At 40.9% G+C, this 27961-nt stretch overlaps 1 protein-coding gene across 3 annotated transcripts; it reads left to right on the forward strand.

Moving 5' to 3' along the window:
* Positions 1-113: 113 nt before the first annotated feature.
* On the forward strand, positions 114-27960 carry LOC128457134 (spectrin beta chain, non-erythrocytic 1). Of its 3 annotated transcripts, none has more exons than XM_053441683.1 (39): positions 114-795; positions 10425-10576; positions 10748-10921; positions 11284-11375; positions 11501-11581; positions 12680-12795; positions 13138-13250; positions 13372-13559; positions 13664-13781; positions 14029-14187; positions 14264-14566; positions 16078-16231; positions 16349-16743; positions 16868-17131; positions 17212-17423; positions 17624-17761; positions 17870-18089; positions 18200-18736; positions 19246-19448; positions 19540-19630; positions 19745-19891; positions 20136-20399; positions 20683-20907; positions 20985-21074; positions 21190-21468; positions 21553-21683; positions 21787-21991; positions 22076-22450; positions 22549-22793; positions 22884-23022; positions 23135-23219; positions 23769-23965; positions 24111-24238; positions 24333-24408; positions 25166-25243; positions 26193-26371; positions 26556-26729; positions 26902-26944; positions 27064-27960. In XM_053441683.1, exons 1-39 carry the CDS (start codon positions 690-692, stop codon positions 27274-27276), a joined length of 7089 nt encoding a protein of 2362 aa, XP_053297658.1. In that variant the 5' UTR covers positions 114-689; the 3' UTR covers positions 27277-27960. The 3 variants fall into 3 exon arrangements, with proteins under 3 accessions (XP_053297658.1, XP_053297659.1, XP_053297660.1); XM_053441684.1 differs by having other exon boundaries at positions 25169-25243; XM_053441685.1 differs by lacking the exon at positions 25166-25243 and having other exon boundaries at positions 115-795.
* Position 27961: the final 1 nt, after the last annotated feature.

Raw genomic sequence — 27961 nt, forward strand, 5'->3', positions numbered from 1 at the left:
TTAAGGTGGAGTTTAATAATCCTGCCTCAAGCTACACGGAGCAAAGAATTCTAATGGTTTAGTCCACCTCTACACCTCCTCCCTCCCCTCATCCTTCCACCATGTTCTGCCTTTGTGCTCCTCCCTCAAACACACCTTATGCAAATGCCACAATTTTCAGAAGGCACAGCAGGCTTTGTTTACACAGCTATCCGACCGCAGCCAGTTAGCCTGCTCGGCTGTGCTCTGTTTCAGCAAGTGTGAGTTCAGAGTTTGGAGGGAAAGGAATTGCCACTCGAACCACGAGGGAGTGCAACCAAAAGATTTTTCTTTGCTCAGGGGCCACAACTGTGGTGAAATTCTTCATAGGAGGAGGTGAAACCAGAGAACATTTTGTTCTTCGGTTTTGTTTGAAATGCTTCTTTGACAAAACCCTCTACCCCAGCGCTCACTGCTGTGTCTTCATTGGACAAGGTGGGACATACAGTAGATGAAGAGAAGAACGGGCGGCAATATTTTCAAGCTTGTGTTGTGCCTAACTAAGGCACAACTCTGAGGGAATCTGGAAAAGCCAAGTTTTTTTTCTTTTGGAACACACTTTAAAGGATTTGTTACATATTAGTGGGAAAGGGCTGCTCTGCTGTGCTATGTATAACAGCTCCCATTCACTTCATATCTGAGAGGAATATTTAAGAGAGAGAAAAGCGGCCATGGAGTGGGACCAGAGGGAAAGAGAGCACTCCTTGTCCCCAGCAGCATTTGTTAATCAGGTGCAATACTCGAACATCTTGGAAGGAAGGTTTAAACAGCTACAAGGTAAGAATTGTACTGACCAACTTCTATTCCATTTGGTAATTTGAAATATGCTTATCTGTTATCTTTTTTTATGGTTTAAATTAGTTAAGCAAATTCATTTGAATATACAGTTGTCCTATTGACATCTCAGACCAGAGTCTCAAGGTCTCTAGTGTGGCTTATGGAAACAGTTGTTGGTGTTTCAGGTTATTGATAAGACTGTGCTAGATTGAGAATTGTTACCCTTGTTTAACACATCCTGTTGATTGTTTTTAAACAGGAAATATGGCTTTTTGGCTTCTATACAAGTGGTAGTCCTACAGCAGGTGCTTTATGTTCTGAATGAGTCACCAAATAACAAAGCATTTTTCTGACATGAGTGATTATCTATGAGAGCTTGAAAGACTCCTATTTAACTTAATGTAGAGGGTATCAAGTACAGTGTATAGTAGATATACACAGTAGGCTTCAGCTCAGCTCTAAGGCAGGCAGGCAGGCAGTATGGCCACTGATCACTGGGCCACCTGTCCTTTCTTATCTTATTACGATACATGGCTCTGTCTTCGACCAAAGCCTGTTAGATCTGTGAGGTCTTGCACATAGAAATCACACAGGCCACTGGTTGTGACTTAGGAGTTTAGAAATAATGTGAAAGTTTTGACATGGTCAGTGTTACAACATTTTATGCTAAACTTGCATTACTAATTTAATCAAACCTGTATCGCCCAAGTACTAAACTAACATCTGGGAATGCTTGTGATAAAAAAATCTATTTTCTTATTACCATTTGTACCTTGTAAGAATTCTTGCGTCATTCTGTGGCTTGTTCCTGTGAGCTTTACAAATCTTACTCACAGGCCATGCGGTAAAGAATCTCCAGTAGCATTGTGTGTATGTGCAATAGTGTGTGAAACGTTCAGTCAGTGGTGTGCAAGAAGATCACTGTTTTGCTAGTTTCCTGTCCCTCCCTGGTTGCTGTCTGGTATGGAGAGCTGTCTTTGAGTTTACTTCAGGGGCAAGTCTACTCTTTCTGCATGTTTGACATTCTTTTAGTGAACTAACAATATTTCGCCTCCCATATTAGATAATATCTTCATGGCCATTGAAGAAGACTTTGTTCTCCTGATGGGACATGTATGTGTGCATATATTTACATATGTCTGTGCAGTCCTTTCTAAATAAAAAAATGTGTACACCTCCACCCGGACAGCACTGGTGCTATTGACTGGAGATAAGACCCATGGAAAAGATTGCATCTTCTACCTCAAAGAAAGTACACGATATACAACATTGTCCAAGTAAACCGTGAAGTACAGAGAAACAAAGGTTACACCCCTGCACGTCTTTTTCAACCTGCCAGGCAGGAAAACCTTAAACTTGCAGTGTAATTTTGGGGGCTTGTGATCCTCAACCACATTTTTGCTGACAGGATTTATTCACACTTCCCTAAGAATATTGTGAAATGGAGCTGTTTAAGAATATCTAAGTATTAGGGTTACTATGCATGATACTTATACTTAATACTTTTTATATTCTTTGTTGGTTATCTGTGCCTGGTAATGCTAGATGAAGTTTGCTGTAAATATACTCACACGCTCACATACTCAGACTCACAAACACATTTTGGCAACACCCAGTTGTATTTCCAGTTTGACTAACCCCGAGGCTCAGTCTTTATGTTACTCCCTGCCTCCCCGTGTTAAATCTGCTCAAACTATTAATTAGAAGATCTGACACGTTTGGCGTCATTATACAAATGCCTCACACAAATGGAAGCATTCCCAACATGGCTTTCGTCATGGTGGAGAGGACTCCATGTGACTCAGGTTCCTTGAAGTCGTTTAATGTCAGCCCAGATCCTGTTCTTACATGTTTACTGTGTATAATCCTGATTTGACTTGACTTTTGTAAGGATATGAAAAGATTCATGTGTGTTTGTGCATTACCTCAACCAAGTAGGTAATGTTTTCATCTTTGTCTATTTATAAGCAGGATTACGCAAAAACTACTGGATGTATTACCACTTACCAGAAAACTTTGTTGAATGATGTGGTATGGGTCAGAGAAGAACCCATTAACCTATTTTAGTGCTGCTTCAGATCAGAGGGCAGATCCATGAATTTCTTTTTCACTTTGGTCAACATTTTCTTTAATATATCAGAATAATTAATGGATCTTGATGAGTTTTTTTCTATTTTGAAATATTTTTCAACTTGTATCCAGTCACTGATTCACAAAATCTTACCTGAGCTATACAGTATTCTTAATTAATTTCATTTTGGACATTTTAAGATCTTAACAACGAAATGTAATGGCTAGAAATGGTTGAAGAGTTTCAGGTCCTATAAAAGTCTAACACCAGCACTAAAGACATTAAGCATTATCTGACTCTGGTAAGTGATATCTAACCAGTAAACAATGAACTGAGTAACTAAATAACTTTGGCCAAGGGAGACAGGATTAATGAAAGACCGGGCTGCAGCTAAGTTTGTGAGAGGGGGAAAAAAACTGTAATCTTTGTTCCATGGAACAATTTTTAATAAAAGAGGGAGAGTTGCTGTTTAATAGTTTTTTCCCCAGCCCATCCCAGCATTATTCTTTGCACCATTAAATCCCTACCCTAGTATTTTCTTAAAATACAAATCACTCTTACAGTGTCTGTTGCATGTACTATCTAATTGACAAATGCCTTAGGCCTATATCTCAAGTTATCGATTTCTGTGCCAAGATACCGGCATGATGTCTGTGATGTTGCAGTCTAAAGATAAATAGAATGTGAGTTTAGTGTGGTGCAGGGTCCCTGTTCAAAAGGTCACTGTCCCATTTACCTGGCCCCTCTGAGTCACTGCTGTGGACTTTCGCCTGTCAGGCTTTAGCAGGGTGGCTTTATTCAGACAGACTTTGACACTATAAGTATTTTCTTTTTTTTTTTTTTTACAAACACTGGAAAAAGTTAGTTTACTTTTGCATTCAGTGTTACATTGTGGGTCAAGTTTCAAGTCTTGAAATTGTATACCCTAAATTGATATTTCCAACAGCTCTGACTTTAGTGGCCTCCAGCTGCAAGCCAGAGAGAGTCGCATTACCTTGGTCAGGGTTTGCCATATGTACACACACAAACACACACATGTAGGCGCACATGCACGATGCTTTGTTTGTACAGTTTAACTAATATTGACAATTTCCTACTTGGGAGGGCAACAAGAAAGTGCAGTCCCGGAGGCATCGGGACAATTACTGTCTTGTTGACATTTCACACCCTTCCTGTGTCCAGATGTTATGGCTGAGAGATGCCTCTTTCTGTCTCCTTTCTCATGGGATTGGCCTTGGCCAGTCCTCCTCTTCCCTATCCCCCCCCGTTATCAGTGGCCGCTGTAGATGGCACAGAGAGGCATGAACTCTCAGTATGAACAAACCTGTGAGAGTTGGGTAAAAAACACAATGTGTTTCTCTACTTGTGACCTCAAACCGTTAAATGCGTAAAAATAAGTTGCGCCACAGCGGTTTCTACCACAGCCCTAATTTCAAAATTATAAGCCAAGGAAAGGCTATTGCGCTTTTATAGGGAGAGAAATGTCAAAGCGAATGTTCATCTATATTTGCCATATTGCTCACTTTGCATCATACACTCATTACTTGCTCATTGTTTATTTGATTATCATAGATTAATTGGTCTAATGATAAGCAGGGATGAATGCTACAACTCTGAAGTCGGTAACACTCAATATCTTATTTTTCTACTATTTCCTAGTACTGTAATTGATGCACACGTTGACTTCAAGATGTAGTCGTTATAATCTTGATTTGAATCATTACACAAACTTATACAGGCTAATATATAACCTAAAATTGTCTTATGCCTGTTCTATTGCTCATCCTATTTGAAGGTGCATTGTATAGATGCCCTCTGACCCATAAAGGAAATGTCATAATGTGTGATTCTGTCTTTTTGTACAGATCTAGACATTTACAGATAGAGGAGTTGGACATTTTTTTGAGTCAAGCCATTCATTTTATCCCACCTGTTGCTGAAGATTTACTTACAAAGAACTCCTCAAACAGCCTGACCTCATTTTTTACATTGCTCAGCTCACAATGTGTATTAATTGATGGATATGTCCATAGTCTCCCATTAAACCTTTCATAGGTGTCAATACAAATGACAACTATGCACCACAAAGCTGAGAAGCTGCTATTGACTGTCTGATGTTTTATGTTTTCTCTGCACTGTATTAAAGATGCACAAGTATTCCTTTAATGAGGGCCTAGGATCTATTCTGTAATCTCGGAAAAAGGAACAGACAGTTTGGAACGTACTGATTGTTCAACAATTGTTTCTTAATCCATTCTTTTTAGCTTTATTTGGAAGAATTCCTGGTAACTATATGGCAATGAACTGTCTGATAGCTGCATTAAACAAAATTATTGCAGGTTCATAGGTTCTCAGTTAAATCTCAAGCAAAACTCTTCTATATTTTCACTTTTCAAAATTTGTATCGTTTCACATCTGTCAAGTCAAGCACATATACAAGTATCAAACCAAAATGTCCATTTTACTCACTATATTTATACACACCTCACAGTGTGGTTTTTAGTTAACTTGCTTCATGTTTACAACATCACATTGATACCTAATTTGTTCTGTACAAGCTGTTATTCAAAACAAGTTTCACACATTTGAAAGAAGTTAAACTCCCATTGCTCAGTGCCCTTCTCTGCGCACTTTGGCACAATACCATAATCTTGTCTGTGTGGGAATGTCCAAGAGAAGGTCATTAAAGCTGATTAAAGGAGATAGACTAAGGGAAGTGGTTTACTCATTCTTTCTGAGCACAGGGTGACCAGAGTCATAGGTGGGTGAGAGACAGAATATCAAAAGCATATGGAGTCAAGGGTGTTTACTAGCTACAAAGGGAACCAGTAATGACCAGGGACTTGACCTGAGCAGGAAATGACACAAGATGAAGTTGTTCGCAGCTTTGAGTGAACCGTCTTTGCTGAATCCAAGCCAATACAGCCATTGACCTTTTCTATTTCTCTTCTGAAAGTGACGTACATATTTGCGAATACATAAATGATTAAAAAAAATCCGCAAATTGAAAAGTTGAGACTAAAGTCTACAAAATTAAGTCTGCCATATTCATTTGTTGCCAAATGCAAGAAGTGCTTACTATGATAAACTAATATATAAATTTGTGAATGGAGTCTCTTGCCCCCTGATGAAGTGAGGCCAATGGGAGCCAAACGTGCAGTGTCATGCAACACAGCAGAGGGATGCAGGAGTCATTGAGAAATAACTGAGCATTCATTAACGAGAACCAGGAGACAAACTCAGTCTGTCTGTGTCTAATCTTTCGACACAGAGGAGTTTTTAAGACTGGCATTGACTTTTGCTCTTAATTCCAAAGAAATTACCACCACAATTATCTTTGTCTCTGTGATGGATAAACAAACGATTACATCACTGGCAGGGCATTATCACTGGTAGAGACAGCAGTGGTGACATCTTGTACCAGGTCAATGTCTGTTGTGTACACAGATACACATGCCAACACGGAGACTGAAATGTACAGGTCAATAAAGCTTAACTACAATCCAAACATTGTGAACAATGAACAGACATAATCTTCAATTAGTTGTGATCAATGATCTGCAGAGTTAATTAAATCCCTTTGGGTTGAATCCTATAGCTTCCAACCAGCTTTTGGCAGTATTGGATATTTAGAACATTCTGTATTTGTATAGCAATCAAGAAAATTTGTCATCAATGACCATAAACTTTGCATGCTGGCAGCTAGAAAAATGTTATGACAAATGGTATCTTGCTGTCTGAAGGACACCCTTTTCTTAAGGTCATCCCACTGTGTGTTAGCTCGACTCCTTCTGCAGACAACTGCCTCAGCTACATAGCATGTACTGTCTGAAACTGGTAAGATGACACTTTATAGAAAACATTAATTAAAAGAAATAACACAATATAAACTACAGATCAAAACAGCAAAGACCCATTACTAGCCATACTGACCTTATTAAAAAGTATATCATTGCATCAGTGACGTCTGTTCACTCGTTAATTCATTTATTGAACCATGATGTAACTCGACTTGATCTTCCCATCAGTCAACACCTGTTCATGTAACAATAAATGACCTGCTTAATGTGAACAATGAACTCGGGACATGGTACATCTGATTACAGACTTTTATTAACTGCTCACGTGTTGTCCTTATGCTCTCTTTAGGTGTTTGATTCGATGTTAGCACTGTATCCTTCTCCACTGTATCTTCAAAAACACGATCTTAGCCCCTATGTTCCACCCCAGGCAGGATTAAGTCTGCCAGCATATTTTCTCATATTACATGCAGATAATAAGTCTTTATCAGCACTGTCTTGAGTTTGTTTGGGGTTAAATACAAAATCAGTTGTGAGTTCAGTACGCAGTGGAAAGGACAAGGCCCCACTCTACAATCCATGTTCTGACGTGTACTTAAAGCTTAATACCAGTGACAAACATGTTCAAAGTGACTGGACATGTCCAAATAGTTTTAGAAACCCTCAATGGTGCCTCTAACCACTAGTTCTGATATACTATTAGAAACATTTAGAAAAACGTGGCACCAAAAATTTGATTCACTTGTTATTCCTCTCAAGGAGGAGAGGTAGATCTCCTGTATGGTCGGGGAATTTTCTAAAATTCTTTATTTTATAATATCTTTATTTATTTGAATGAACTACAAAGTAATCTGGTTGTAGAGAAGGTGTCTTAAACTAGATTATTTAATCCATGTTAGACACAGTATATACTTGCTAAGATTCATACCATTTTCACAGCAGCCAATATCTATTCTGTACTGATCAATGGGGATGTCAATATAAGAATATATGGCAGTTGTATTGCATCTTGTTGCCTCTGACTTTGGAACAATGCATTTCAGTGTGGGAGAACTATCATTTTGAATTGTGCGTACTTAAAGGCTGCAGTGTAGAGTCATTTCAGAGGGATTGTGATGACGCAAAACTAGCTAGTAATTACTAGGCTTCTTGTCTTAAGCTCATTCTGTGTTTTCCCACTCTTCTCTCTTGTCCCATATGTCATTTTATAATTGTGTTGGCAGGCATTTAGCGTGATCTGACTGTTTAGAGGAGGCTTAGTCCTGGTCCTTTTTTATCTTTTCTCACCTTCCCGTAACCATTTTCATAGGTTAGTAAGATGACAGATGACATTGCACGAACCCAATCCACAAATGTCACATTGTTAGAGAAAACCGCTGCACCGGTTCCGCCCTTATCTACTGACTTTGCGACTGATGACAAGTTTGTGTTTGCTTGCTGTAATGAGCACACACAAGAGACAGATATCTGTGTTTGTCTTTCTTGTGTTCTTGTTCAGCAGCCTTGTTATTAGTACATCACCAGTAGGGTAGCAGCATGTCTTCTTTAGATTCCCAGCCCACTGCCCCACTACCTTCACCTCAGTGCAGGGTGCTGTCACAACATGACCAAGCTTCAGGAGGAATGTAGGCTTCTCCACTTTACTCCACCTGCCCTATTAATCCCCCTCGGCCGGCTCATTGAACAGATTCAGAAGTCCCCAAAACTCATACATCCCCAAACAACCAGCACATCATATTACACCATATTACAATGTGTACAGAGCCAACTGGGTTTAAAATAAAGAAGGGCTGTTTGACTGAGTTTTACACGGCTCAGGCTCTTCAAACGCTGTAGGCCATGACTATCACCTGTTTTGATTAATATACAGTATCTTTGCAGCCAGATCATTATTTTTCTCTCTAACATTCAAAATTCAATTATGCACAGTATCTATTCTGAATTTGGAGATTTCAATACACAACATATGTTAATATTCACACATGTACGTTCTTTTGCAACTTCTTATTCTTCTGTAGGTGTTGTTCTTTGACAGTCAGTGTTGTTAGGAGAAAAACAGCTCATGCAAGGAAGGGGTAATCTGTAGTGCATTGACGTCTCATTTTAAGCATAGTTTCATAATGAACGCTTATATGACTTGAGTCTTGCAGCGTTCTTTTGTTAATAAGTATCTGTGTTTCACAATCCTGATGGACTCATGCGAGACATTAACATACATGTGAGCATGTTTGTGTAGCATAAAATAAATAAGAAACAATATGGAGACCGGCGTATTAATATATCATTGTACAGTTTCACTAGAGGTCAACACCTCCACTGGATACGTTTTAATACCTGAATTACATTGATGTAGATGTTAAAACATTATCAGTGACAGTCTATCTTTTTTTTAAACCATTAGCAGCAGTCTGCAGTTCGGTGTCACTGTATCAATTCAAGAGAGAACATCTTTAGTCTTGATACAGCGGAAGCACCTGCAGCTTGCAACAGCTTCATGTTCTGTGGTATTCCCCCACCCTAGAAGGCTTGTGTGTAATTTCACAATGTTCTTTTTTTAGCTGACAGTTGGCACAGTGGTTGATTCCACAACATACTGCCTTTGTTCACCTCAAAACACCCCATTTAAAACATACATAAAGATAATAATCCAGAAGACCTGCCATTTACTGACCTCAGGGCATGATCTCGTTGATCTCTTTTTAAAATGACTTTATTTTACTTGCTTATCTATAGTTTCTGTTACACAAACCACTGAGGTATTTGGTTCTTGACTTTGGGTTGAAGCTGGGTTTTCAATATTGTTGCATTTGAAATGATTACATCTTTAAAACTTGGTCATTACTTTAGTGAAAATAAGACCTTTGAAAACATTCAAATGTGTTTTGGTAGTAGGAACCTGATCAAATCTACCTTGATATAATATTTCATAATATTATAACCTTTTATTATTACATATATTACATAATAACATGTTATGTAATATAATATATACAAATTCATAAACTGGTAGTAAGTTTTTAGTAATTAAATTATCTAATATTGTTCTACCTTTACTTTAGTTTTTCTTTGCCTGTAAGTAGGCTTTGTTTTGTTGAACTCTTTATTACACGGCTGTTTACTCAGATCTATTTTCTGTCTGCTCCACGCTTGTGTGTTAGGTACTGTGCATTAAGTACAATGCTAGAAAAGTGTTTTCAAAAGGCGGGGAGACCTTGTGTCATAGAAATAAGGTCACCTTGTTAGGTGGCGGAGCAGGATTAGCTTCTTACTCCCCTGGTCCATATGTCTGAGCTGCTGTTACAGCTTAATTTATTGTAATTCTTTTTTTAGTCTTCTCTAGTAACGTAACAACAAAAGTGCTCACTAAATGTCATTGCCTCTACGCCCAATTTAGTATCGTCACTTTTCACCTCTGAACTCACATTGGCAGAGCACACATGAGCAGAACCATCAGTAAACGTTGGTGTTAAGAGTGAAAACCTCTCACTAAGCTGTCAATACAGTGACTCCTGGAGTCTTAATGGTGCAGCTTATGAACTACTCAGGGCAAGGGCTTAAGTCCTTATGATTTACTGCTACCTGTCTGTCCTAAGATTTGATCAAAGCTGTAGACAATGGTGTTTTATATTGAGCAAAGTTAATTTCCTGTAAGTATTTATTTCTCTAATAGGAAAGGAATGATATTTGGACTAAAGGCATCACCCTCCATAGAGGCAATCATGCATGTAACTTCACCTCCTCTTTTTTGCACTTTGCAGATGAGCGGGAAGCGGTTCAGAAGAAGACCTTTACCAAATGGGTGAACTCTCACTTAGGCCGAGTGACCAGTCGCATTGGTGATTTGTACACTGACCTACGCGATGGCCGTATGCTAATCCGCCTTCTGGAAGTGCTCTCAGGAGAACAGCTGGTCAGTATCACACAGAAACTACCATTCTCTGTCCCAAACCTGACCCAGGCACCAGCGTGGCACTCGCATGACCTTTTACTTCCTCTTTTTTAATTCCTGCTCCCTTTCCCCTCAACTTATGTTGTAATCAATTTGTTCAACAATGTCAACATAGGTTTTCTTTCCCCACAGCCAAAGCCCACCAAGGGACGCATGCGTATCCACTGCCTGGAGAATGTTGATAAAGCCCTGCAGTTCCTCAAGGAGCAAAAAGTCCATCTGGAAAACATGGGCTCCCATGACATTGTGGACGGGAATCACCGCCTCACACTGGGTCTCATCTGGACCATTATCCTTCGCTTCCAGGTAACTTATAAAGTAGCAGAATATAGCACTGCTCATATTCTCTCTCAGCTCAGCTGCCACATTTCTCCAGGCCTTTCAAAGAGAAGTTTGACTGTGAGACATCTGGTCTCTGCATGTAGTCCATCCTCAGGCAAACTCACAAAATAGGGTAAAAAGGTTACTGCCACTGGGATGTGATTTATGGGGTAATTTATGTCGTTATTTTAGTCTTGAACCTGATGTCATTACCTGTGAAGTTTTCAACTATTCCTTAACTTTGGTATAATACACAGTTAAGAGAATATATTAATAATGTGGGATCGTCTAATAATCTTGGAATTTTGTACAACTCAGTTTGAAGTAAATTAATATTCTGCTTACAGATCCAGGACATCAGTGTGGAGACGGAAGACAACAAGGAGAAAAAGTCAGCTAAAGAAGCCCTGCTGCTTTGGTGCCAAATGAAAACTGCTGGGTGAGAAAGGAGAGACAGAGAGAGGGCTTAATAGCAAAGGATCAATACTGTGAAATATGTTGTGTAGCTGATTAATCTTGCTTTGTTGATTTAATGATTAATCATTTCTGTTCTGACCTCTGCAGATATCCCAACGTCAACATTCACAACTTCACTACCAGCTGGCGAGATGGTCTGGCGTTCAGTGCCATCGTGCACAAACACAGGTCACTGACTTCTTCCTGTGTGATGTGGAATGCAACCCGACCCTTTTAGGCCCATACAAGTATATTATTAACAGTAACAATTATTAACAATTATACTTTTAACACGGTTCTCTTTTCAAATGAGAATTTTGTCCTGCAAGGCCAAAGTATCCATTATCCCCCCCGCTCTTTTATCTTTATCTAATGATGAGCGCGTGTCAATTTGCAATCACACTTCTATTTAGGTCTCCTCCCACTCCTCCCATCCTTCACACAGTCTGCGGTATGGCTAAAAGGATGAACATAAAATAGGGAGTAAGATGACCTAGATCACCAAAATAATAACCCACTTATTTTCTATGAAGAGCTAAGCTTGGATACTCACTTGCACACCCTGCTGGGTAATAATAGCACGAACAGCTTGGGTTAGGCCAAAGGTTTACCTTCAACTTTTGTGTCAAGTAGAACAGAGAGCATTGTTCATGACAATGAATGACTCAGGTGATACTCGATACATGAATGATAATACTGGTTTCACTGGCGTTACTGAACCATTAGATATTCATGTAAGTTGTGACGATGCAGTTTACATGATCACACCCTTGTTCAAACTACTGAGGAGCCAACACAGGAGGCATGAAAATATTTGGAATGTTTTTTTTCCCCTTATTCACAATATCATACTTACGTTTCTGGAATGAAGAATATGCTTTTTCCATAGCCATGGTACAGTTTCAAAATCTAAGAAGTTAATGATCAATGAGAGTCAAAGGCAAACTAGTAATTTTCCATCTCATTTCCATGTATTGTGAATGCCAATTCATGCTTTCTGGCCTCCCAGACCAATATTATATTGAAGTAAGGCTATATAAAAACATGATTTTGCCAAAATTGTGTAATAATTTGCTGGAGCAGTTTGCATAATCCACATATGAAAAGCCTGTTAGCTTGCAGACTTTTGCAAATCTAGTGGATTCTTATATGTATCCTGCTCTGAAAATAGAAACGCATATTTCAGTGCTTTGCAAAATATTATTTTGGGTTGAATGTTAATGCATGACATTGCCATTTGTTGTTGTTGTATTTATTAAAGTCCTAATTGTTCCCCTGATTTTGCAGATCTGACCTGATTGAGTTTGACAACCTGAAGAGATCCAATGCTCACTACAATCTTCAGAATGCCTTCAATGTGGCTGAGAAGGAACTGGGCCTTACCAAGCTGCTGGACCCAGAAGGTTAGTGAGTAAAAACAGGAAGCACTCCTGTACGTCACACTGATGACATGACACCATCCACTGAGACATTAAGCTGATGCCTGCTCCCTGCAAGACTGACGGGTGTTGGACTATAGAGGATTACTGGAATTAATTATAGCTTAGGCAACACTACATCACATATCAGCTATAGTGAGATCACAAAAACCTTGTATAAAGATGGTAATGGTTTGGCAACAAATAAACTGATAATTCAGGCTATTTTGAAAGCCATTGTATACTTTGTGCATGCTGAATTGTATAAAAAAAATAGACAAGAAATGGGGGTTAGGGTACAGTTGGATAATTCTTTCTCTTTTTCAGATGTCAATGTTGATCAGCCTGATGAAAAGTCCATCATTACCTATGTGGCCACCTACTATCATTACTTCTCCAAGATGAAAGCCCTGGCGGTGGAGGGCAAAAGAATTGGCAAGGTTAGCTCTCACTCTGTGCATGAGTGCGTGTGCGTGTATGTATGAATGTATGTGAGTAATACAGTTGAGTAAATGTGTGCAGTATGAGCTGTCTTCATTAACAGATCTCTCCTTGTTGCAGGTGCTGGACTATGCGATTGAAGCTGACCAGCTGATAGAGAAGTACGAAACCCTGGCTTCAGAGCTGCTGCAGTGGATTGAGCAGACCATAGGGACGCTCAATGACAGGCAGCTCGCTAACTCACTGAATGCTGTGCAGAACCAGCTTCAGGCTTTTAACTCCTACCGGACTGTGGAGAAACCCCCCAAGTAAGTAACAGACAACTAGTTTAATACAACTCAGTGGTGATCCTGTACTAAAGGATCTAAAAGTGTGAAGCAACAGTATATTACATTTGTGTTTATCTCTACAGATTTACAGAGAAAGGAAACTTGGAGATTCTTCTTTTTACTATCCAAAGCAAAATGCGAGCAAACAACCAGAAAGTCTACATGCCAAGAGAGGGCAAACTTATCTCAGACATCAACAAGGTATGAGTTTGTATGAGAAGAGGTTATAAATACCTCCTTCCATTGAGAAAGTTTCTTAATGTAATGTCATACCATACGTTTTTCAATTAGGCTGTGTGCTTTTGGCAAAGTTGGTCATTAAACGTTTTGGTTGTCGACCACAGGCCTGTGTGGTTGTTTTAAATTGTCATCATGCATGTAGTATACATATCCTTGTTGCTGGACACCAACTTTCTGAGTTATTTTGTGTTTTCATTGGCGTGAAAAGGCATGGGAGCGACTGGAAAAGGCAGAGCATGAACGTGAGCTGGCGCTGCGAAATGAGTTGATTCGACAGGAGAAGCTGGAGATGCTCGCTGCTCGTTTTGACCGCAAAGCAGCTATGAGGGAGACATGGCTGAGTGAGAACCAGAGGCTGGTGTCTCAGGTAGAGAAATTAACATTTATTCTGACTTTATTACATTGATTACTTTTACTGCAATATGTTGCATTTCCTCTATTAGGACAACTTTGGAACCGATCTGGGAGCAGTGGAAGCTGCCACCCGTAAACACGAGGCCATCGAGACAGACATTGGGGCATATTGGGAGCGTGTGGCTGCTGTGGAGGCTGTTGCAAAGGAGCTGGAAGCAGAGGGATACCATGATGTGCGGCGTGTAATTGCTCGAAGGGATAATGTGCTTCGACTCTGGGAATACCTGAAAGAGCTTCTGGTTGCACGCAGAGAGCGGCTGAATGCCCACTGTGCCCTACAGAGGCTCTTCCAGGAGATGTGCTACATCATGGACTGGACGGCAGATATGAAGGTAAAGAGACAATCATTAAAGTGGCCCCCAATATTTGAACAAGGTTTACACTGTTTTAACGTATGGTGAACTACTGCTTCCATTCATTCATTATGTTGGATCTGTTTTTAATTAACAAAAAGGAATTTCCTAATCCATTCAGTTGTTCACATATGTTCACAGCAGCTTTAGTATCTGGACTTAATAGGAGTAATTAGCTTTTTATAGGCCTAGCCTGAGCTGTGTTGCCTGTCATTGCTGGCTTTACTGAGAATGGCCAAGCCTTTCTCCTTAGGTGGTTAAATTTAGTGACACTATTTCCGTATACTAGGATATTAATTCACTTTGATTGTGTCTCAAAAAGTGGTATCCCGATATGTAATCCCCTGATAGCCACTGATACAGAATTTTACAAATTAGGCAACCATTAAAGTAAAGTTTAACACTTGACTGGCTTAAATGTTTAAAAAGTGTGCAGTATCAGTTAGTTTAATTTATATAATCTCTAATATCGCACATGTTAACTCCAAGAAAATATGATTCTAGACATCTGATAGGGTTTATTAGACTTTGTATCAAGAGGTTGATTTGCTGATATGCTGTGGCATTAAATGCACTGTATAGGTGCACTGAATATTAAGCTTCAACGCTCATTTCATTAATTACATTATTACATTACATGTCATTTGGCTAACGCTTTTGTCCAAAGAAACTTACAATAAGTACACTCATGTTATGTTAACATTTTATGAGGGGCCATTTTAGGGGTTCAGTATCTTGCCAATAACTCTTCGGCATGCAAATGGGGAAGAGTGGGAATTAAACCGCCAACCTTCTTGTTGGAGAACGACCACTCTACCCCCTAGGCCACACCGCCTTAATACTTTTTCTTAAAACATTTAGAAACAAAAAGAAGGATATGTTCCTGTCTCCACTGCCTCAGATCAAATGTCTGCATAGCACCTAGGACTTTGCGTCATTATTCATCCCTAACTTCAAACAAGCACTTAGTATTTCATGTTTTCATTATATCCCTCAATTCAGAAAGTTTATAATTAGATGTGGAATGTGGCTGCAGACATCTGGGTGAAGATCTATATGTCTGCACTTACAGTTTATTCTGTAATCTTCAGTTATAGGCCATTACCATATAAATCAAATGCTTGTATACAGTTTATTATCTGTTTTTATTATAGCCTGTTGTCATTTAATGGCCTAATCTAATGACTCTCTCTGTTGTCATCTGAATAAGGTTATAGCTCCCGTTGTGTTCAGGTTAATTGTCAGACTACATCATTGATGAAATATTGTCGTCAGCTATTATCTTTTTTTTGTTTTCAAAAGGCCACCATGTATTATAAATATTTACTGTCTAATAGATTTTTGAGTAATGTTGCTCTGGTTCTTCTGTCATATTCTGTTTGTGGACACAATATCTGACAGGGTTCCCTACCTGGGTGCTGCTGCAAGGGAGTTACATTTAAGTTGAAAAACTAAATATTCTCATGAGCTGTGTCCTCTGTGTGTTTCAGAATCGTCTGCAGTCTCAGGACAATGGCAAACATTTGCATGATGTGTTGGACCTTCTTCAGAAACACAATTTGGTAGAGGCTGACATTTCAGCTCAGGCAGAGAGGATCAAAGCAGTGCAGGGAGCAGCACAGCGCTTCACTTCCTATGAACAGGGTGAGTTTTAAAACATACTTTAAATCATTCCATTTATAAATCACACAGCTTTAGTTTGACCTATTTGTGCATTATATCTAAGCATCTTGTATTTCTGACTTTTCGTTTTTTTGCTAGCCTACAAACCATGTGAGCCAGGACTAGTAGGTGAAAAGGTGGACCTGCTGGGTCAAGCCTACGAAGAGCTTGGTCAGCTTGCCTGCAAACGCAGAGAGCGGTTGGAGGACTCTCGCCGCCTGTGGCAGTTCATGTGGGATGTCGGAGAGGAGGCAGCCTGGATCCGAGAGCAGGAGCAGATCCTGGCTAGTGGAGACTGTGGGCGTGACCTCACTTCTGCTCTTCACCTGCTCAGTAAACATGAGGCTTTCAGAGATGAGATGGCTGCCCGCTATGGTCCCCTAAGTAACAGCATTGCTGCTGGGGAAGCTTTGGTTAACGAGGGACACTTTGGAGCCCCAGAGGTCACAGAGAGGATTGAAGACATCCGTTCACAGTGGGCATATCTTGAGGAGGTGGGTGATGATCATGACTCTTTTTAGATGGTTGCTCACTGTATAAAGATATTTTCTCCAAATACAAATTTTTTCTGTTATGTATTTCTGTTTTTGTAATTCTCCTGTTCTTCCTGTTTCACAGACAACTAAACTGAGAGAGCAGAGACTCAAAGAAGCTGTGGCCCTGCAACAGTTCCAAACAGATGCCAGTGACATGGAGGCCTGGATCATGGAGACACTTAGACAGGTGTCAAGTCAGGAGTTGGGCCACGATGAGTTCTCCACTCAAACTATAGCTCGCAAGCAGAGGGAGATAGATGAGGAGATCCAAAGCCACCGCCCCGTCATCGACTCCTTGCAAGAGCAGGTTCAAGCACTACCGCAGGCCTATATACAATCCCCTCAGGTAGGGTGCTTTATTTTCATTCTTCTTTAATGATGACTTGCCAATTAGAGTTCTAAATCATGGTTAACTGCTGACTGTAGGTGGATGGCCGCCTACCTGCTATTGAACAGAGTTATGAAGAACTGGAGACTCTGTCAGTAGCTCGGCGGCAGGCTCTGGAAGGTGCCCTGGCTCTTTACCGCATGTTCAGTGAAGCAGGCGCCTGCCAGCTCTGGGTGGAAGAAAAGGAGCAGTGGTTAGACAGCATGGAGATCCCAACTAAACTGGAAGACTTGGAGGTGGTGCAGCAGAGGTCAGTCTGTGAGGAAGAGAAGGGATGAATGTTGCTCAGTTCATATCCACCAAAAATATTCATTTTGTTGCTCTAATGTATTCAAATTATCAATGATTTCTTTTACAAGTCATTTTAATATATACAAAAAAATCTTGTCTAAATGCCATTTTCTCTATAGAATTAGAAAATTAATACTGTTTTTTATTCAATAATTTCAGATTTGAGACGCTTGAACCTGAGATGAATAATCTAGGCACTCGAGTCACTGATGTTAATCAGGTGGCAGAGCAGCTGCTGAGCTCTGACAACTGTAGTAAAGACCAAATCCATCAGACAAAAGACCAACTCAACAGCAGGTCAGCATAACAAACAACGCCAAATAAATGTTTTTTGCAAAGAAATATGTTTATGCTCTACTACTACTAATGGTTTTGATCTAAATATTGCACTTTATATGGCCTCAGATGGACAGAGTTTGAACAACTGGCTGGTCAAAAGAAACATGCCCTCGAGTCTGCCCTCAACATTCAGAACTACCACCTGGAGTGTAATGAGATCCAGACTTGGATGAAGGAAAAGACCAAGGTGATCGAATCTACTCAGAGTCTGGGCAATGACCTGGCTGGAGTGATGGCACTGCAACGCAAACTCACAGGCATGGAGAGGGACCTGGAGGCCATTCAGGTATGGAGATCTTACATGCAGTGACTTATAGGATAAAGATGGGAAACCGTAAAAAAAACAATAAATACCAAAAAAATTTCAGTATCTAAACCATCTTCTTGTCCTTTCAGGGCAAATTGGATGACCTAAGAAATGAGGCAGAAACACTGGCCATGGAACATCCAGATCAGGCAGGAGAGATCCAAGGCCGCCTGGTTGGGATTCAAGAGGTGTGGGAGGAGTTGAACGCGACCATGAAGCGACGTGAGGAATCACTGGGTGAAGCCAGCAAGCTGCAGGGCTTCCTAAGGGACCTGGATGGTTTCCAGTCCTGGTTGTCCCGCACCCAGACAGCCGTGGCCTCAGAGGACATTCCCACTTCTCTGACTGAGGCTGAGAGTTTACTAGCCCAGCATGAGAATATAAAGAATGAGGTGGATAACTATAAGGAGGACTATGAGAAGATGCGTGCAGTCGGTGAGGAGGTCACCCAAGGTCAGACCGATGCCCAGTACATGTTCTTGGCTCAGAGGCTCCAGGCACTGGATACTGGATGGCATGAGTTGCGTCGCATGTGGGAGAACCGCCACAGTCTTCTGGCCCAAGCCTTTGACTTCCAGACTTTTCTAAGAGATGCAAAGCAGGCGGAAGCTTTCCTTAACAGCCAGGTTAGAGACAAAAGCACTAAATAAATTAAAGCCTGTGCCAGAGAGCTGTGGCTTTAATGAAACAAAAACCATGTATCAACACACAACCTTCTTTGGGTAGTGTCAAGTCCAGAAGCCAGTACCAAACCCCGATGCACAAATTTTCTTCTTTATACATATTTTAGTTCAGGTTTCACCCTGTATTGCTTTTTATAATGAATGTGTTGGGAGTGTGTTGACCTGTAAGTGGCCCATAGGCCTCGATCTGTTTAGGTTTGAGCCACAATATTAAGTTTATTTTCATTTATTAAGAATCAGAATCAGATGAATCAACTCCTGTTTAATTCTTAGTAACACCTAAATCAAATGGTGAGTTAAAGTTCACAATAACCCAAAAGCTGCAGCACATGATTATCACTTTTTGCTTGTTTCATCAATTTATCACTCAAAGTGACAAAATAAAGAAAAATCATTGGGGCTTGATAATTGCATACAATAAATGTTTTAACATTCCTTTCCTTTTTGTGTAGGAGTATGTTCTGTCCCATACAGAGATGCCTGCAAGTCTACAGGGAGCAGAAGAGGCCATTAAGAAGCATGAGGATTTCCTCACTACCACAGAGGCCAGTGAGGAGAAGATAACTGGTGTAGTGGAGAACGGACGGCGCCTCATCAATGACTCTAATGCTAACTCTGATAAGATCCAGGAAAAAGTTGATTCTATCCAGGAAAGGTTAGTAACGGTAAAAGAAAGCAGAAATGTTTTTTTTCTTTTTCAAATAGATATTTGAAGAGTGGCTAATTTTCTCCTTAATTTTCTCCAGGCATTTTAAGAATAAGGAGTCTGCAAATGAACTGCTGACGAAGCTTAAGGACAATCGTGAACTTCAACACTTCCTCCAAGATGGGCAAGAGGTAAAAACATCTTTTAAAGATTAAATGAAATAATAGCATAATGAATAAAGATGTTTTAACATGTGAAGTTGATAATGCTTATTCTGAAATTCTCTCCACTCCTCTCCTCCATAGCTCACATTGTGGATCAATGAGAAGATGCTGACGGCCCAGGACATGTCTTATGATGAGGCCAGAAATCTTCACAGCAAGTGGCAGAAGCACCAGGCCTTCATGGCAGAGCTGGCCTCTAACAAAGACTGGCTGGACAAAATTGACAAGGTGACACTAAAATGAATCTAATTAAAAAAGGGTAAACTTTGTGATAGGATTTGTGTTTGATATGTGGACAGGTGGTGGAAATGATTGCCGATAGTTACATGACTGTTATGTAATTGTAGTGGATAATTTATATTGATGTTATTATACAGTAGCGCCAGTCTGCTTGCCTTCGTGTGGCCAATTACAGCTATACTAATGTAATTAATTAAAATATAAATGTGTGTATGTTTCCTGTTTCTAACAGGAGGGTCAGGCTCTGGTGGCAGAGAAGCCTGAGCTGAAACCTGTTGTCCAGCAGACCCTGGAGGACCTACAGCGTCAGTGGGAGGAGCTGGAAGGCACCACACGCACCAAGGCCCAGTGTTTGTTCGATGCTAACCGGGCTGAGCTCTTTACACAGAGCTGCTCCTCTCTAGATGTCTGGCTGAAGAACCTCGAGGGTCAGCTGCATAATGACGAATACGGCAAAGATTTGACCAGTGTCAACATCTTGCTCAAGAAGCACCAGGTAGACGACACTGCAGCAAAACATGTCCATATCATCTTTACAATCAAGAATTACTGTTGTAGCATGGAGCTTTAATATCATATTGCACAATTAGTAGCTCTCATGGACAAAAAACACCTTGTGTCAAAATGATGGATTTCAATGTCCTTCAGCAATAAAATAATTGAATCTGTACTTTATGTTGAATATATTTTTCAGTGCATGTGGTGGAACATGCCAAATCTGTGTAGTGGAGACTACCAAATGCCTTTCCTTCTTACATTTTTTTACTGTCCGTGTATAGATGCTGGAGCACCAGATGGAGGTCAGAGAGAAGGAGGTGCAGTCCCTGCAGTCTCAGGCTCTGGCGCTGTCCCAGGAGGACGCTGGACTAGCAGAGGTTGATGGTCAGCAAAGGCGTGTCACTGACAACTTCTCAAACCTCCAGGAGCCTCTCAAACTGAGGAGACAAAGACTACTCGCCTCCAAAGAAGCACATCAGTTCAACAGAGATCTGGAGGATGAAATTGTGAGTTGGGTTACCTGTCTGACTACTAACATTAGTTAAAGAAGTTTGGAATTTTACTCAGTCTGTTTTTCTATCAGCTATGGGTGAAAGAGAGGATGCCCCTGGCTAACTCCACAGACCATGGAAAAGATCTGCCTACTGTTCAGCTGCTTATCAAGAAGAACCAGGTAAAGTGATTTTTGCATGCAGGATGATATAATCATAGTTAAAGGGACATACAATTATCTTAATCTTAATGTAGCTGCAACACGTCAGTGAACACCCTCTCTGTTTCTGAATCAGACATTACAGAAGGAGATCCAGGGCCACCAGCCTCGCATTGATGACATCCACAAACGAGGGAAGACTCAGAGCCAGGTCGATGGTGAGAGACAGTCTGTCCTAGAGGAGCGTCTCGTTGAGCTGAAGGACCTTTGGGACCAACTGATTGGCGAGACAGACAAACGTCATGCACGTTTAATAGAGGCCAATCGCGCCCAGCAGTTCTATGCTGATGCAGCGGAGGCCGAAGCTTGGATGGGCGAACAAGAGTTACACATGATGTCAGAAGAAAAGGCCAAGGTACACAGACAAAATAAGACATCTGCCCTGGTTTCACAATCGTATATATTGAGAAAACTTGATAATTTCCGTTTTTTCTCTCAGGATGAGCAAAGCGCACTAGTGATGGTCAAGAAGCACCAGATCCTGGAACAGGCACTTGAGGACTACGCCCAAACCATTCACCAGCTAGCCAATAGCAGCCGTCTCATGGTCACCAGTGAACACCCAGAGAGGTGAAGTAGATCTGAATATTGACAGTGACACACGCCTTTCATAGGCAAAAGTTATACACCAACAACCACTGACAAATCTTTCCTTGATTTTTTTATTTAACAGTGAGAGAATCACCTTACGGCAAGCACAAGTGGACAAGCTGTATGCTGGGTTGAAAGACCTCGCTGAGGAGCGTCGTGGGCGGCTTCAGGAGAGACTGCGGCTGACCCAGCTGAAGCGGGAGGTGGATGACCTAGAACAGTGGATTGCTGAGAGGGAGGTGGTTGCCGGCTCCCATGAACTAGGACAGGACTATGAACATGTCACAGTGGGTCTCTTTTCTTTTTTCAGACAAATTAATTCGGCTGAATTAATTATGTTGCTCACATTCGCCCTGATTTTCTCTCTTCAGATGCTGAGAGACAAGTTCCGGGAGTTTGCTCGTGACACCAGCACTATTGGCCAAGAGCGAGTAGATGGTGTAAATGGGTTGGCAGATGACTTGATTGAGTCGGGTCATCCTGAGAATGCCAGTGTGGCTGAGTGGAAGGATGGTCTAAATGAGGCCTGGGCAGATCTGCTGGAGCTGATCGACACACGCACACAAATGTTGGCTGCCTCCTATGAGTTGCACCGCTTCCATCAGGATGCCATGGAGGTGCTCGGACGTGTCAAGGAAAAGCATGAAGCACTGCCTTCTGACCTTGGCCGTGACCTGAACACTGTCCAGCATCTACACAGGCAGCACAACACGTTTGAACATGACATCCAGGCCCTCAGTGGACAGGTCAGCTATCTGTTGATAAAGAGATGTTTACGCAAGATTCGAGTTAGAGCTATTTTAATAGAATACTGAATGTCCCCAATTCCCTCTTGACCTTGTAGGTGAACCAGGTGCAAGAGGATGCAGCCCGGTTGCAGAAGGCTTATGCTGGAGAGAAAGCTGATGACATTAACAGGAGTGAAAATGCTGTGACTTCTGCCTGGGAGGGTTTGCTCAAGGCTGGTCAGGCCCGCAGGCTCCTCCTGCTGGACACGGTGGAGAAGTTCCGCTTCTTCAACATGGTGCGAGACCTCATGCTATGGATGGATGGCGTCAACCTGCAAATTGACGCACATGACAGTCCAAGGTGAATGTCATTTTATTATTATGAATTCTGCTGTAATCAGTGGTATGTGTTTATATTCAACATTCACCTTTCTCCTTTCTGTTGTTCCAGGGATGTATCATCTGCAGGGCTGGTCATTGCCAATCATCAGGACATCAAGTCAGAGATTGAGACCAGGGTTGACAGCTTTACTGCCTGTACTGAGATGGGAAATACTCTCATTAACAACAATCACTATGCAGCTGATGAGGTATTATACAATAGGTCACTTTCACTATTGTTGTATTCAGGCATGTTTTGAGTAAGAAGAAACATGATCACAAGTTATTATTTAATGTTCCTGAATATTCTTTGATTCTCAGATTCGGGAGAAACTATTTCAGCTCCAGGAAAAGAGAGACAGGATCAATAAAAACTGGCTAGACAAGATGGACCATCTACAAATTGGTAAGCATGCTTAACATGTGTTAAAGTGCGTGCAAGGGGACATTCAATCTAATTGTGCGATTGGGAAGAAAACTCAAGAGATCAATTAATGTGGGCAGGTTGCTACAGGTTAGAGATGGCAAAGAAAATGCAAACCAGTATGTCCAGTTTGATGGCCTGGGACAAAGAAACAACCTAGCAATTTATAATCCAATTATATACTCTAATTGTAAAGTTCAACTGTACAAAATTATCATGGCAGCCATTCTTTTTTCTTCTGTCTGTACTTGTGAGGTAATCTGCACAATGCTCCAAGGTTGATACTACACAAACTCTACAAGTATACAAGTGTACTTCCATGTATTTTCTGTTATTGATTACACTATTGCTAAAGCAGTACCAAGATTAACTTTTTGGTGGCCCCATTTGCTTTGGTGTCCTTCCTTTCACCTACAGTCTCTCTGAAATCTAAGAAGCTTAAGAGCTGTTGTGTGTTTGTTAAGTTAGAGAATGTAAAGCTGACTCACTATCTATTTATTGATATCCTCCCTCTTTGTTTTTGCATCTCAGTGCTGGAGGTGCTGCAGTTTGGACGGGATGCCTGTGTGGCAGAGTCTTGGTTGGCAGGTCAAGAACCTCTGGTGCGAGCAGCAGAGCTGGGCGCAAATGTGGACGAGGTGGAGAGCCTTATAAAGCGTCACGAGGCCTTTGAAAAACTTGCTTCAGCCTGGGAAGATCGCTTTGTCCTACTGGAGAAACTCACTACAGTAAGTACAGATACATCCTAATTACATCAACAATTCACATCTTGGTTAGATTCCTGCCTGGCCTGGTAGTTGCATTACATACAGAATGCATTACATACAGAATGCCCATACTTATTTAAATAACCACTGCGTTGTCATTTTTCAGCTTGAGGAGCAGGAGATCCAGAGGAGGCGAGAGGAAGAGGAGAGGGCTCGCCGACCCCCCACACCACCCCCAGTCGAAGAAGTGGCACAATCTGAGGCAGAAAGTCATCCACATGATTCGGCAGCCAGGTAAATTAAAGGGGGCTTATGAGAAGAGCACAATAGTTGTGGTCTATTTTATCTTTTTGTTATTAACAGGGTTTTCCCATCGCTTTAAACACAGAACCAGTTTGGACCAGACCACCCTCAATCAGACTGTGTCAGTGAATGGAGTACATAGTGATAATGATACATCTCAGGTAAGACATATGTTGCACTGATAATTATTTTAAAGATTTTCAAATAATCTTATGTGTAAAGTACTGTAATGCTTTTTCCAGGTTGTCATCCCTGAACTAAATCAGTTTTAAAGTTCAACAGAAAAACAATAGTTTAAAATATTGGTAACTGGCCTCGAAACATTCACTTGTTATCAATTCCCTGCAAACTATACAAATATGTTAAGAATTTGCAGCAAACCATGAATAAAATGAAAATACACAACAGGTTTGCTTTGGGATTTAAAGAAATCCAAAGCTCTAAATATGTCATTCCTAAAGTACCACTTTGTCAGTGTGTGTCCCTGTCGCTGTCTGTTCAAGTCCAATACAAAGACTTGTTTCAGTACATGTCATATAATCAGATGAATTGCTATTACACAGTTGAAAGGAAAAAAAGAGAGACAAGCAGTAGAGCTTTGCTTATCATTTTATTGTCATATAAACATTACAAAGAAGTGGTATTTCTGAAAAGAATCAGGTTTGCAGGGTGACATCCACTCACCCACCCCCTCCAGGGACACATATAGAATTACATTGTGAGCCCACCTGTGAGGATGGGGGTTGAGACTGAGGTAGGATACTAGGAAACAGCCTCCAGTGGCTGCTGGAGTAAACCTACAGTATGTTTAGGTCTGCAGCTGATACTCTAGAGAAGAATCAGTCAATCTGTATGAACTGATCAGATTCTGGCCCCAGACAAAGACATTTTAACAAGTTTTTATTACGTTTTTACCAGCAGTCATTATCGCTACCGTTGTCAGTGGGAAAGAAATCAGAACCTAAACGTGTGTGTAAGCCAAAGCATCCGGAGCGTGTGAGTACCAAGCCGTGGATTTGGCTCTGTAGCTTCCCCGTCGTGCCCTTCACAGCCTCTGCTCAGCTCCTGGTCAACTGCAGTGCCTCTTTATTTGATCAGCCATTGCTCTCTATCACAGATGCAATCCATTGCTTTTTTATTTTAATTTTGTTTATACAATGAGCCCCATTGCTGTTTAAAAGCATGATGCAGATTCATGGGGATTGTCTTCATGGATCACATATGCTGCCTGCAGGTGCGTCTGTGCTCATATTGACCAGGACAGGAGTAAATTTTAATGTGGAGCCCAGAGTTGTAAATGTTGTGATATCATAGCTGTTCAAAGCTTTTTTTATGTGTAGTTTGTTTTAGTCTGTCCCTTTATGTGTACACTGTTGTGATGAGTCGTTTCATGGAGTCAATTATCATTTCTTTGTAGACAAGGTGTATTGTATTATAGGAGTTAGTATTGTATATAACTATTTAAGATTTAAGATTCAAATGGTAAATTTTTTTTGTTAAAGGTGGTGTCATCCTTTATTAATTTATGAAGTGAGTCTGGCAGGTACAGCATAATGGACCTCAGAGAGGGTGTTAAGATTAATCTCTCACTAATACATTAAAAGGTTCCTTTGGTACATTTTTATGTTTTTTCTAAAAACAAATATTGGTGTTAATTATAGGATGCACCTTTCCGAGATGTGTGTTCATTTTAACTATGTCTTACGCATATGAGCGACTTAAATGTCCTGTTAAATATCAGTGTACTGCAACTGTGGTCATGTGGATCCTTTAAACCCATGCTCTGCTGTTACCTCAGGTAATCACACTGCCATCAGCGCTTACGTCATCATGTCTCTTCATGTGTGGCTGTGAATGGTTGCGTTGCTGCTCACTGCTTCCATCCACTCAAGTTTTTTTTTGTCTACCTCATTATACCCACATTCACGTCTGGTTTGCACCACAGGGCTCAGAGTCGGAGTCGGTGAACGGGCCAGGTAGAGACAGTGGGCTGGCATCTTCTCGCCTCGAGCCGTCTGCAACGTTACCAGGCAGGGGTGGAGCAGAGTCCGAGCCAGACACCATGGAGGGGATGCTCTGTCGAAAACAGGAGATGGAGTCCCACAGCAGAAAGGCAGCTACCAGGTGAGTGTTCTTATGAGGGGAGTCAGACAACACAATAGACCTTGGAGAGGGCAGACACTAAGAGAGGTTTTAAGAATTTATAACAATGGAAGATAATTAAAAACTTGTTATAGATATAAAAATGTACTTTCTGTTTTTGTATGCAACATGTGCTGTTTCCAATGCCATGTATTTGCTCCCATAGGTCTTGGCAGAACGTGTACTGTGTCTTAAGAAAAGGAAGTCTGGGTTTTTATAAAGATGGCAAGAGTGCCAGCAACGGAATTCCATATCATGGAGAGGTACCCATCAGCCTCGGCGAGGCTGTGTGTGAGGTAGCAAACGGCTATAAGAAGAGGAAACATGTGTTCAAGCTCAGGTAAGAGAACAGTAATACTTTCTGTTACAGTACTGCTGTCACACTGCTGGATTTCATAGATAAAATAAGAGATCATGATGAAATGACAAGAAAATAACAAAACAGTGAGACATGTATTAGACTACATAGCTTCTCTCTGACTAATGATTCACCTCCTCGACTGTGTCTGCAGGCTAGGGGATGGAAAAGAGTACCTGTTCCAAGCCAAGGATGAGGTCAGATATATAGGACAGTATTACATTCATAAAATGAAACCATTTATAAATTTGTGGAAAAATATCTTGTTTGCGTGCCTCTGTCTGACGTATAATAATGTTTTTCTGTCTGTCTGAAGTCGGAAATGAGCTCCTGGATCAGCTCCATCCTCAGTTCCATTCCAACAGGATCAGGAGACTCACCCGTAGTTCCGCGGGCCCTCAGCCGCGCCATGACGATGCCTCCTATCTCCCCCAGCTCAGTTGATACTGGAAGCGTCACCATGCGCAACAAAGAGGGGAAAGACAAGGATCGAGAGAAGAGGTTCAGCTTCTTTGGCAAGAAGAAATAAAACACTTGTAAAATCAGTGATGGAAACTAGATTTGTCAAATTTCAACACAGTGAAGCAGGCAGAATGAAAAGTACAAACAGGTCAAACTAACACACTGCTTTCAGTGCAGGCCCCAAGGAATTTGTCCACAGCTACTGTACGTGGCACACAGTGAACTTTGTTTCTTTTCTTTCTCTCCCTCGCCAGTTTTATCTGTCATTTATTTTTTCGTTCACCCAGTTCTTATTTCACATTTATCTGCACCCAACAATGAAAGCCCTCATCCAAAGGCAGTTTCAGCCAACCAGCAGAGCTCAGTGTGAGTCAGTAACAGGTCTGGTTGTCGTAAGCAGGGATCCAGGCCCAGTTCACTTCCAATCTCCTCTTCAGCATGATGGTTTTATTTCCCTCACTCTTAAGTGCTCTCTCTTTGGGAAGGATCACATCAGTCTTTTTTTTCTGTTCTCGGTATTGATGTTATTAACCTGACCAATGTTATTGCTATTATTATTATTATTATTATTATTTATCTTTTGCTGTTGCTGGTTTGAGAAAACTAATTTGACAGTAGATGATCTTGATTCATGTTGTGGAGAGAAATAAATTTAGTTTCACTAGTGGAGAATGTAGGGCTTGCCCTTGTATGTATTTCTTTTGACAGTTATTGAGGTGTTTTGAGAAAAAATAAAACTCTTTCAATTTTAG

Source organism: Pleuronectes platessa, chromosome 15 (genome assembly GCF_947347685.1).
Source record: "Pleuronectes platessa chromosome 15, fPlePla1.1, whole genome shotgun sequence".
Taxonomy (NCBI): domain Eukaryota; kingdom Metazoa; phylum Chordata; class Actinopteri; order Pleuronectiformes; family Pleuronectidae; genus Pleuronectes; species Pleuronectes platessa.